The 12,848-nt window shown below is 53.8% G+C and overlaps 1 protein-coding gene across 1 annotated transcript in view; it reads left to right on the forward strand.

The window, feature by feature from the left end:
• Positions 1-12,848, forward strand: part of MYO18B (myosin XVIIIB) — a 232,613-nt gene that overhangs the window by 70,100 nt on the left and 149,665 nt on the right. Inside the window, 5 exon segments of the mRNA XM_059876421.1 lie at positions 1,723-1,870; positions 7,469-7,628; positions 10,238-10,421; positions 11,200-11,280; positions 11,282-11,423. Of these exon segments, the coding sequence (XP_059732404.1) occupies positions 1,723-1,870; positions 7,469-7,628; positions 10,238-10,421; positions 11,200-11,280; positions 11,282-11,423 (715 nt within the window).

Here is a 12,848-nt window from a genome sequence, read left to right on the forward strand (position 1 = left end):
TTCAGACGAAGATGCTGCACCCAGCAGAGACCGGGACAGTCGGGGGCCCCTGGGGATGGAGAATGGGGGTGAGGCTGGATGCAGGCCCCTGAGCTCCCTGGAGGCAGACAGACTTTAGTTTGGGGATCCCCGAGTCTTTGGCTCCCTCTCCCTGCCCCCAGAACCCACTGTGCTGACCCCTGATCTGCCGCTCTGCTCAGCCCTCTCTCAGCAGTCCATGACCATCACACTGGAATTTGGCCTCCTTCATTGCCCCACCCCCCAACTCCCCCCAACCTGCTGTAAAAGAAAGGGCTCAGGCCATGGAACTTGCCGGGCTCCAAGCTGATCTTGGTGACCTTGGGCGCGTCACTTCTCCTCTCTGAACCTCGGCTTTCTCATCACCCAAATGGGAACAACAGGTAGTACAACTGGGTTGTCCTGAACACCCGTGAGATCTGGGACAAACAGCCCCACAGGGTGGGTGACGCCCAGTAGGTGTCCTGCTGGTCACGTTTCTCCTGCACTTGGACACCTTTCCCGGTTCCCTGGCTTCTCTCAGCTCGCAGCGGGCTGCACCTTGTCCTGCAAAGCACTCTTGACTATGAGCCCTGCCGGCCCTTCACGGCTGCTTCTGCTGCTCCCTGGTGCCTCTCGGGCTGGGTCCCTGTCCCTGTCCTGCTTCCTCCCTTCCTGGGAGGGGAGAGCCTGAGGGACCACCCAGACAGTGTGAGGAGGAAAAGATCCTGGTGTCCCCAGGACTCCTGGGCAGTGGCTGGAACAGCTGGGAGGGGCTGGCTATAGATTTCAGCTCCAGCAAGAGAGGCCATGGTGAAGACCCAGGATCCCAGGGGCAGGTACACTTGTGCCCTGGGCCTCTCCATGTGACCCTGGACGTGTCCCTTCCCCTCGCTGGACCCCTCTCAGAGGGGTGTGGACTGATATTCCTGTGTCAGAGTGAGCAACTGTCCTGGTTACCAGGGACGTTGCTAAATTAGCATTGAAATCCTCGTGTCCTGGGAAGCCCCGACCCTGGGCACACTGGGACCGTTGGCCATCATACACGTCACATTTCCTCTTTAACTGTCTGACACCATGTTTGGACGCATCAGCTCACTGGGGACCCTCGGATAAGCCCTGCAGATCCCCAGGCCTCTCCCCGTCTCCCATGTGTGGAGATGCAGGGGTCGCCTGGAGGGTCTCTGATGCTGGTGCTGGATTTAAAATTTCATATCTGTGTGGTTGAGGCAAGTTCACTTTCTCTAAGATGTTCTTGGTGCCTTTTTCCTCTCAAGATTTTACTATAAAAAATACAAAGACTTCTAAGAAGACGTGATGGGGATGGGATTCATCCTTTCATGTTAGGCTGCTCACGAGGAGACCAGCTGCCCACGTGGAGCCAGGGATGTGTGGTGTACAGAGGGCTCGCTTTGGTTAAATCCTCACCTTGGAGGACAGTGTTGTCAGTCTCCATTTTGCAGAAGGGAAGATGAGCCTCAGAGAGGGGCAATAAGTTGCCTGGGGTCATCCAGGATATGAAGACAGAGGCAGGATCCAGACCCTTGTAACCAAGAGATTGGTAGTCCTGTGGCTTCTCCACTGAGAGTCTGGGGGTGAGCCGAGCATGGTTCCAGAGCAGCACGTCTTGAGTCCTGATGCCTGGGCCACAGACCCCTGACTCCCTAGGTGAGATGAGAAGTCTCTCTCGGGGGGCTCCTCAGTGTATCCTGGGTCTCCCTCCAGGTGCGCCTGCCAGCCGGAGGAGGTGCCGAGGACTCCAGGGGCCTTTTCTGGATCTTGGACGAGGAGGTCCGGGTGGAGGGCTCCCAGGACAGCGTGGTGCTCGAGCGCCTCTGTGCTGCCTCTGAGAAGAAAGGAGCTGGAGCTGAAGGTGAGGGAGGGAGCCGGGGTGGGTGGGGGGGCTCCTCTCCTCCTCATCATCACTCCCGGTGGGAGTTGGACTCTGTCTCCTCAAAGCCCTGACAAGGCCTGCACTCGGGGGGCTGTGCACCTGCCTGGGTGTGTGCCTTCATTCATTCGTGTGCTCATCCATTCATGATTTCATCATGTGTTCTGAGTGGGCTCTAATCTACACGGAGGCAAACAGCCTGATTAGACCCCTGTCCTTGCTGGGGAGAGGGAGGGGTGGGAGATGACAAGCTGACATATAAGTACACGTGAGTCTCCTGAGCCTGAGATGGCAGACTGGGGGTTGGTGGTGGGTGTCAGGTGGACCTCATTTCTCCGGCAGCCAGAGCCTCTCAGGAGAGGCCTGCAGGTAAATCTGACGGAGAGCCAGGGGTGCGGTGCAGGACAAACAGGGAGATGTCATATGGGCTCAGACCTCCAGCCCTGGCAGGCCTCACAGAAAACATTGGTTTTAACCCAAGAGCAATGAGAAGCCATGTGGGATTCTAGGCAGTGGGAGCTATGGTCAGATTCGGGTTCTAGAAGGTTCCCAAGACTGCATTGTGGAGACACGAGAGGAAGGCAGCTGGGAGGTGAGAGGAGCCGCCTCCCTGGGGAGGTGGGCAGACTCCGGAGTTGCCGAGCACTGGCTGCTGGGCTGGATTGGTGAGAGGAGAAGTGCAAGGGAGTGGACGCTTGGAGCGAAACTGAGTTCAGAGGCCATGGGGTTTGGCATCCATCAGCTTTAAGTTCAAGTCCATCTATTTGTAGTTTCACCAATGTGGCACCAAAACAATCTCACAGCATTTTGAACAATGGAGATGGAGCTTTCCCTGGCTGCCTTCTCTCCAGAATTTCTACTGCCTTGGTGGGGTGAGGGGAGGTAGCCACAGAGCTTGGTCATCAGCTGCCAGTTGTTACTGATGAGGCCGAGGCTGTGATACATCGAAGAATATCATCCCCGTCTTTCCAGGGGTTGGAGGAGTGCTGTGTGCACTCCATGCAGGGGCCGAGCTCAGGGCTTTGCGTAGAGTGTCTGGTCAAATTCTGTCCCGTATTTAGAGGTCCGTATTCTTACCCCCCAACCCTGTCCCCAGCATGAGGAAAGTGAGCTCCAGAGAGAGGCTTGTAGAGAATGCTTGTCTGTGATCACCCAGACGGTACATGTCAGAAGGCAGATTCAACACAAGCCATGTCTGCCTCTCAGCCTCGAGTAAGCCCCCTTCCACCCAGACGCCCCCGGGCCTGTAAGAAGACAATGCACTGTGGGGTCTTCCAGGTCCCGCCCGACATGGCGGTCAGATTGTGGGCTTGTTCATGCACTGGTTCCTTCAACAAATACTTCTGGAGCACCTGAAATGGAGGCTGAGAAATACATCTGTGAACAAAACAAAACTGTCCACCGAGGGGCTGACGTTCCAGCAGAGGAGATGGATGGTAAAGAAAAAAGCCAGTATCTGTAAGAAGACATTGAGGACCACAGTTCTAGTTTGGATCACTAAAGGAATGAAGGTTGGCAGTGAAGACGGCCAGGGATTCGGCCCTGGGACATTCCAGGGACAAGGCTTGTGCCCAGCAAGGGTAGCTGGGGAGGAGTGGCCGGGGATGTCGGAGAGGGGACGAGAGGGGGTGGCGTTCCGGAAGCCTCAGGAGGAGGGACAGACCAACCGAAGGAAATGCTACTTGAAAGTTTGAGTGAGGCGTGGCTGAAGAATGGCCGTGACTTGGCTGCGTGGAGGTCCCTGGCCGCTGAGAAAAGTGCAGCTCCGATGGGAGTATTTGGGGTGACCTTCTGACTGGAGCGGCTTATGAGAAATTGGGGGAGGAGCTGGAGAAAGATGTGGACAGCGCTCAGTGCTGCTGGGCTGGAGCCTCTGTCCGGGACACACATGGAGCGCTTCTGCACCTGATGATCCAGCTGCTCTCCCGGGACCACACCCAGAGTATTAGTACCCACATGGCTCCTGAGAGCTTGGCTCTGTGGTGACTTGCCTGGGCCCAGAAGGGGCTGTGCCTGGGGCCCACAGTACTCTTAGGGATCCATGACAATCTTTTAATTTCTGTTAAAAGTAGAAGAAAAAAATGGACTTTAAGGCAAAAACATGTTTTAAGTATATATTGTGGACTGAACTGTATTCCCCCTCCTCAAAAATTCGTATGTTGAATTTCTAACCCCTAGCACCCAAGAATGGGACTTCCTATAGATACAGGGTCTTTAAAGAGTTAAAGTAAGTTTAACTAAGGTCACTGTTCAGTTCAGTCACTCAGTTGTGTCTGACTCTTTGCGTATCCGTGGACTGCAGCATGCCAGGCTTCTCTGTCCATCACCAACTCCTGGAGCTTGCTCAAACTCATGCCCATAGCATCAGTGATGCTATCCAACCATCTCATCCTCTGTCGGCCCCTTCTCCTCCCGCCTTCAATCTTTCTCAGCGTCAGGGTCTTTTCCAATGAGTTGGGTCTTTCCATCAGGTAGCCAGAGTATTGTAATTTCAGCATCAGTCCTTCCTATGAATATCCAGGACTGATTTCCTTTAGGATGGACTGCTTGGATCTCCTTGCAGTCCAAAGGACTCTCAAGAGTCTTCTCCAACACCACAGTTCAAAAGCATCAATTCTTTGGTGCTCAACTTTCTTTATAGTCCAGCTCTCACATCCATACATGACCACTGGAAAAACCATAGCTTTGACTAGACGGACCTTTGTTGGTAAAGTAATGTCTCTGCTTTTTAATATGCTGTCTCGGTTGGTCATAGCTGTTCTTCAAGGAGTAAGCGTCTTTTAATTTCATGGCTACAGTCACCATCTGCAGTGATTTGGGGGCCCCAAAATATAAAGTCTCTCACTGTTTCCACGGTTTCCCCATCTATTTCCCATGAAGTGATGGGACTGGATGCCATGATCTTTGTCTTCTGAATATTGAGTTTTAAGCCAACTTTTTCACTCTCCTCTTTCACTTTCATCAAGAGGTTCTTTAGTTCTTTGCTTTCTGCCATAAGGGTGATGTCATCTGCATATCTGAGGTTATTGATATTTCTACTGGCAATCTTGATTCCAGCTTGTGCTTCATCCAGCCCAGCATTTCTCATGATATACTCTGCATTTAAGTTAAATAAGCAGGGTGACAATATACAGCCTTGACATACTCCTTTCCCAACTTGGAACCAGTCTGTTGTTCCATGTCGAGTTCTGACTGTTACTTCTTGACGTGCATACAGATTTCTCAGGAGGTCACTGTGGTGGGTCCTAATTTAATATGACTGGTCCTTCAGAGGACAGATTAGGACACAGACATTCACAAAGAAAGACACAGGGAAAAGGTATCCATCTGCAAGCCAAGGAGAGAGGCCTCAGTGAAACCAACCCTGCCAACACCTTGACCTTAGGCTTCCAGCCACAGAGTCTGTAATGCTTTGTTATGGCAGCTGTAGCAAACCAATGTAATATATTTACGTATTATTAATATCAATCCTTCTTTCTACTGACACAGTCATGAAATATAATTTTGTGTACTTGTATATATGTACACAACCCTGGACTGCCCTCACCCTGGAGGTGGGGGTCATAGTGCTTGGTGTGATGCTGCCCATGATCCTCTCTATTCCAGAAGGTCATCTCTGTGTTCTGAGGTACTGGCCTCTGCCATCAGGCGGGGCAGTCGGAACTGCTATTTGTGGGGCCCTTAGTCTGAGCCGGGCAGTGTGGGCACCGCCACACCCCACCTCTAGGGAGTGCCTGGGGCCTTGGAGAGGCCTGATGACTGACCAGGGCCCTGTGGGCCCTGTCTTCAGGAAATGTCTCCAGGGTTCTGGAACGGTTATTTTCTTCCTGGGGGACTGTGGAGGAGGAAACTCACCCAGACCCACAGAAAGCCAAGAGAGAGAGAGCTGTTAGAAGCCCGCCCAGGCACTGGGCCCGAGCGTGCTGGGTTGGACCCGCGCTCCACTAGTTAGCTGCAATGTGCGTGCGTTGTAGAAAGTCACCTCCTTCCTCGCCTGTAAGATGGTGACCCCCCGGGCCTGGGGTGAGGACAGAGGGGCTCGGGTGCACCCAGAAGTGTTTGTAGTCCTCCTCCTCTGGCTCCCTGCTTGGCGCTCCTCCACAGAGGCCTCCCTGACCCTGTCCTCTCTCTAGCCACACTACTTCCTTCCTGACGCCCTCCTCGTCTCCTTCAGGGCCACTTCTGGGTTCTGGGATGTTTGGCGACCTATTCTCTTGGCTTGCTTCTCATCAGCCCAACGACCTCCCTATATGTGCCCCACCCCCCCAGGTCAGAGGATATCCATCTTGTGCTCTGCCGTCTCCCCAGGGCCTGGGCCAGAGCAGGGCCCTGTGGACCCCTGCCACTGCCTCCTCCCTACCCATCCCCTGCTCTGCTCTGATGCAGAATCGGGTGAACCAGAGTTCTCAAATGGAGTGTTTCCTGGATCCTGACTTTTAGCCTAAAGACACAGAAAATGGGGCCAGAGGCAGAGGTGTCCTGTAGGGTGTGGTGGTGGCAGGACTTGAAGGCCTTTTCCTCTCTCTGTGAGGCCTGAAGACACGGGAAGCCTCTCGGGTCCCAGGGCAGCAATTCTTGTCCTGGACTGACTGATAGACACATTAACTCAGACATTTTGGTATTAAAAAATTATTTTTTGCCTCTGGGGCTTTCCGATTAGCTCTGAGTTAATGAGAACGTTCACTCAAGCAGAATACGTGCGGCTCGCTGGCTGTTGCCTCTCACTTAAGGTGCACACTGGGCGGAGGGAGACCGAGGCTCAGAGGTTTAGGTGGTTTGGCCCCTGTCCCACTATAAAAACGGTCAGGTCAGGATTTGAACCCAGGTCCTCTCTAACTCCAAGCCCCTTTGTTTCTCCCACTCTGTCCCTTGGAACCAGGTGTCCACCAGCATCTCCCAAGAATTTGCTGTGTGTTTATTTGGCAACTGGTATTCCAGACAATTTTAAGTGGTACCTACACATATTTTCAAAATATTTAATAATTGTGTATTTATTTCCATGAATATTAGAAAGTAAATATAGCTGGCACACCAAACCTGCAGTATAATGCTTCTTTACAAATGGATTTTACCTGTAAAACTGAGTCGATTGAAAGAAAACATTAAAAAACAGTCCACGTGATTCATGGTTCTGGCTAAAATCACAAAGATGGTACGCGCTAATGGGGAACGCAGGTATCTTCGATTTAAGAAAGCAAGGAGGAGGGGCTTTCCTGGTGGTCCAGTGGTTAAGACTTCGCCTTCCAATGTAGGGGACGTGGGTTAGATATCTGTTCGGGGAACTAACATCCTGCATGCCTCGAAGCCGAAAAATCAAAATGTAAAACAGAAACAGTATTGTAACAAATTCAATAAAGACGTTAAAAACAGTCCACATCAGAAAGACTGACAGAGGAAGCAAGGAGGAACGGAATGCAGGCTGGAAGCTGTGCGTGTAAGTGCACAAAGCAGGGGAAATGCAGTGCCCAGAACTGATCGCTTGAGTCCCATCAAAATGGGAAAAGCGTGTTCTCAAAGACGCCACGCCATGACAGAGTGTCCCGCTAGGCCCCGGCACTCATGCCCTGTGTCTGCTTTCAGGAGCCTCTGCCCTCCGGGCCTGCGAGCAGCCCCTCCAGTGCGAGATCGCCCACCAGCTGGGACACGACCCTGTGCGCTATGACCTCACGGGCTGGCTCCACAGGGCCAAACCCAACCTTTCAGCCCTGGACGCCCCCCAGGTCCTACAGCATTCGAACAGGTAAGCCCAGCCAGGGCTGGGGATGGGCGGGGGGCGTTCGAGGTGCTGGGGCCGTGCAGTCATAGCAGCCCAGTCAGTGATGGAGGGCTGGTACGGGGACCCTTCCCTAATGACACAAAGACCCGTAACTCTAACAGGAGTGCTTCAGCATCTCCTGGGACTGGCCTGAGTCCAGCCAAGGAGGAAGGCTGGCCGTCTGGGGAGGTGGAACAAAAGCTAGAAAGCTGTGACTTCTTATTCATTAAGTATCTGGGAGATGATGTGACTGGGAGGACTTTTATGGACATCCTCCAACTAGGGGATCATAAAACCGAAGTGATAACTTTTTGCAGCCTGAAAAAAGCTGACTGCATTTCTTGACTGCTCTGCTCAGATGTGCTGGCAGAGGGCTGCCTTGAATTCAGAGAGCTATTGGAAAATGCCTGTTGGGGAAGTGTGTGTGTGTGTGCGTGCGCGTGTGAAGCTGAGGCCACATTTACTAACTCCCTGCTGTGCAGAGGAAGCACTTTATAAGGGTCTTTAAACATACATGTATTTATTTACTTATTTATCTGACTGTGCTGTGTCTTTTTTTTTTTTTTGGCTCAAGGAAGTCTTAGCTCACTGTCCTTTTATTTTATTTTTTTTAATTTTATTTTATTTTTAAACTTTACAATATTGTGTTAGTTATGCAGATCTAGTTCCCTGACTAGGGATCGAACCCAGGCCTCCTGCATAGGGAGCAATGAGTCTTAGCCACTGGGCCACCAGGGAAGTTTCTATAAGGGTCTTTTTAATCCTTAAAACAATTGTATCCCTAGCCCCATTTTATAAATGAGAAAACTGAGGCCCCAGGAGGCGAAGTGGTTCACCTTTGACCACATAACAAAAGAGTAGCAGAGTCAGAATACAATTTGGGTCTAAGTGATCCTTGGAAGGCATTCTCAGAGCTGGATAGTCAGCGTTGATTGGAAAAATCTAGTGGGGGCTCAGGGAAACAGCTCCCAGAGAGAGATCTAGTCAGAGGATGGGGCAGAAGGAGAGTAACAAGCACATGGAGTGCTGTAGGGGGAGCCGGGGGACCTGAGTCTAGGCCAGCCCAGCCCCGTGCCCCCCTGGGTGACTGGGCAGCCCCTTTCCTTCTCTGCAACCTCAGGGTTTTTGGGTGAGGCCACATTGCACAGCTCTGGAGTCAGGCAGATGCTCAGGTTCTGCTTTTGCCTTTTTCAAGCTGCATGACCTGGGCCTCAGTTTCACAGTCTGAGAAGTGGGAATGATGCTGCCAAGCTTACAAGTGTGATGTAAGGCTTTGGTGACATAACAGAGTGGATGGCTTGTTAAGGAACCTGGTTCATGGTTACCCCTCAACACACATCTTGTGGCCTCCTTGTAAATCCCCCTGCTGCTCAGAAACCCTCAAGCTGAGTGAGGGGTATAGAGTTGGGGAAGGGCAGGCACACCTTGGTTAGCCAGGTGGCCTGGTGAGTGTGGAACCTTCTGGGACAAGGAGCAGCGTGTGCTCACGAGTAGGAGTATGGCAGGTGTGGCAGTAAATCCCAGCAGGGTGTCTTGCAGGCTTGAGAGCCACGGGTTGGTGGGTTTGAGGGCAGACAGCGCTTCTTCTTGGCCCGTGGTTCTGCAGTCAGGATCCCGATTCACCAGGACTGCTTGTGTAGCACTGTGATTCCTGGGCCCCTCTAGTCTCTCGGGGATGCTGGGGGGTTCCCGGGAGGTGCTTGTGCTCACTGAACCTTTGTGCCGTGTATCGGGGGGTCCCGAGAGGACCCGTGACTGCCCCAGGCCACACTGCACACTGCAGACCAGAGGTCGGGTCTCCCAGCGCCACTGATGGGGCCATCTTCATGCAGGGTCAGGGCTGTGGGCACCACCTCCTCTCCCTGTACCAGGCAGGGTGCCCACGGCCTGCCTTCTCAGGGCTCCCGCCTCCAGGGAGCTCTCCAGGCTGTCTCCCCAGACTTCTGTTGCAACCCGAGCATCTTTGCGCCATTGTCAGTCTGTGTGCTCCGCAAGGCATGGAACTGCTTTTAGCAACCTCCGTGCATCTGGCGAGACTCATTTTCTTAATGGCTGTGTAGTCAGTTGGGCCCAGAGTGGGGATGGATAAGAGTCTTGAGGGCTGGTCTGGGTGGGGCCTGGATTTGCAGGGGAGTCGCCCACAGGCTTATAGTGGAGGGGAGAGGCCAGGGCAGCCAGAGAGCCTGAGGCCTTCCCTGGGTCCCAGCTTCATCCTGGGGCTCGGTAGGGTCTCCTTGGTGCTCAAACTGTCTGTTGGACAGACTAAGCACCTGCTTTGCTCAGACCAGTTCTAGAGATAACCGAGGTGATTTTACCCTCTAAGAAAGTGCTGGCTGTGCAGAGTTCCTGCAGGTATGTAAGTGACGGGAACATCCAATAGAAGGAAGATGCTCTGAGGTTAGGAGAGGGAGAGAGGCATGGAGGAAGATGCTGGCATTTGTCCTTGAACAAAGGATCATCTGGGAGAAGGGACTATGAACAGACTTGGCAGCTAGGACATGGTTTCAGGAAACAGATGTCCAGAGGCAAGAGGGTCCCCTTTGCTTGCCCCCAAACCCCTGAAGCCCCTCTCTCTCTCCCCGCCTACCTGCCAGGGAGGAGCTGAGGACCCTGTTCCAGTCCCGGGCCAAGCTGTCCCCCGTGTGCCGGGCCGTGGCCGGCCTGGAGGGCACCTCCCAGCAGGCCCAGCAGCGGAGCTGCGCGGTGCGGAGGACGTTCGCCAGCAGCCTGGCCGCGGTGAAGAGGAAAGCCCCCTGCTCCCAGATCAAGCTGCAGATGGTGAGCGGGGCCCTGTTCTCATGGGGTGGGAGCCCCCCCACCCGCCCCCAGGGCGAGTTATCCAGGCGCACCAGCTCTGAGCTCTCCAGCAGGCCTGAAGGGACAGGCAGCCAACCCCCCACACTCCACCGAGGAAGAAGCTGAGGCTCAGGGCAGCACAGTGACCCGTCCCAGTCTGAGGCCTAAGCCTCAGCTCCTTGGTCTCATTTGAGCAGCTTCAGGAAGTTGGCAGGAAACAGGTCGCCTTCCTGACCAAGGTGACAAGCATCGCAGCCAGCCCTGTTCTGCCCACTTCCCCTCTCCCCTCTCAAAGGCCGGCGTGCCCACCTCCAGGCTCCCCTAGAGAGGGCGGCTGGACCCAACCCTCGTGTGAAGATGCCACCTGGACACAGTAACCCAGTAACAAGACATTAGGCTAAGCTTAGGTGGGTGGGACACGGGAAGGAGGGCTTGAGGAGCCGACTCGTAGCATCTTATCCTGGAAAAGCCCCCAGCCAAGGTTCTGGGCTCTAGTTTTCTTCTTGGGTGACTGGCCCCCTCTGCTTGGGGCCACTCTTTTGTCCTCTCCATGTCCCAGTTTTTCCATCTATGATAATAAGGATAATTATAGAGGTCCTTTATTTCTCATGAGTACAAATTGGGCCATGGATAAGAGGCCCTTGTGGTAGGACATAGGGGCCTCCAGAGATGCCCAGACCAGACTGAATGTATGTTTGGGGAGTGTCCAGACCCTTGTCGGTCTCACTCTGGCCCTGACCCCATCTCTTCTTGGTCCTAGGACGCATTGATCAGCGTGATCAGACGCTCTCAGGTACACTTCATCCATTGCCTGGTGCCGAGCGCAGCGGTGGAGAGCAGGGGCGTCCAGGGGCTCTCCAACTCCACCACAGCCTGGTGGAGACAAGCCTGAGGCAGGCAGGTCCCTGCCCTTGGACATCCCCGCACTGAGGGTGCAGCTTGCAGGATCCTACATTTTGGAGGCGCTGCGTCTGCACAGAGCAGGTGAGAGGCGAGCAGGGAGCAAGCACCTTGTCGCTAACTCCTGGGACTTGCTCTTTGAGCCTAAAGTCTAACCATTCCTGAACTAGTTGTGCACTCCTGGAAGGCAGGGCTTCCCTGGTGGCTCAGTGGTAAAAAAAAATCCGCCTGCAATGCAGGAGATGGAAGTTCAATCCCTGAGTCAGGATACCCCCTGGAGGAGGGTATGGCAATCCACTCCAGTATTCTTGCCTGGAGAATCCCAGGGACAGAGGAGCTTGGTCGGCTACAGTCCATGGGGTGGCAAAAGAGTTGGACACAACTGAGCGACTCAACAACTTCAACAACCTGGAAGGCTTGGAGTGTGTCTTGCCCGTCTTCCTTTTCAACAACAAACATCTTAGGAGCATCTGCCTTGGAATTGAGGGTGAAATTTTTTCAGTCATTAATATTTGGCCTTCAGGATGCTCAGCCTGGTTTGGGAGATCCGTATGGAAACAGGTGATGATTGTATGATGTGACCAGGGCATGTGTCACGCAGGGATGTGGGAGGTACCATGCCCATTGGAGGTAACATCTTCGTTGAGTCTTAGAAGAAAGCAACTGCTCACCTCTGGGTGGTGCAGGGAGAGGGAAAGCTTGGTCAAAGGAGCACTGTGTGCAGAGGCAGGGAGGTGTGGGAGAGCCTGGGTTTCCAGGTTCACAATGAGTGAACCTGGGTGGATGTGGGAGAGGAGGGGTGGACCCACCGGGGAGGCTTAACCCCATCTTTGGAAGACTGGCTTTCCCCAGTCCAGCTGAAGAGGTGATGGGCATGATGGGGGAGGAGGGGTTTCCATTAAAGAAATAAAGTTTTAGGCCAATATTTTAGAAAGTAGGCATGCACCAGGGTCCCCCCATTAGCTCTTCTTCTGAGCTGAGTTTGATCTGAAATTTTCCCATTCTTTTCTGTCTCTGAGACCCCATTGGCCACCCTGTGGATTTGCCTCCCTGACAGGAACAGCTCAGGCGAAGTCAGGGGATGGGGTGGCTGGGGCTGATGGGAGTCTAGGTGGGCCCCCACTTGTTTAATATTTCCTCGGTCACTGCCCCCCTAGCTTGTGGTCACTGCCCTGTCTCCTCCCACGGCACTCATACTGAGTCCTGGGCGCGAGGTGCTGGGCAGAGAAGCCGGGAGCAGCCGGCAGCAACCATGAACCGCTCGCTTCCCCCAGCATCGCATTGATTTCCCCTCCTGTCTGCACAACCGCAGGCATAGGAAGACAGACACTGTCACAGGGAAGCGTGAGCCAGTCACAGCCCAGGCCGCTCGATTGCGCCTGGCTGGCAGGAGGTTAGAGCCTTTGCACGTAGGCGCGGTCAGCAAGTCCCCTTCCTCCCTGTGTGTCCACCCTCTGCCGTCTCAGGGCCCAACTCAGGAAGGGCTTCCAACTCCGTGAAGGGTTGAAG

This window comes from Bos taurus, chromosome 17, assembly GCF_002263795.3.
Source record: "Bos taurus isolate L1 Dominette 01449 registration number 42190680 breed Hereford chromosome 17, ARS-UCD2.0, whole genome shotgun sequence".
NCBI classification, from domain to species: Eukaryota; Metazoa; Chordata; class Mammalia; order Artiodactyla; family Bovidae; genus Bos; species Bos taurus.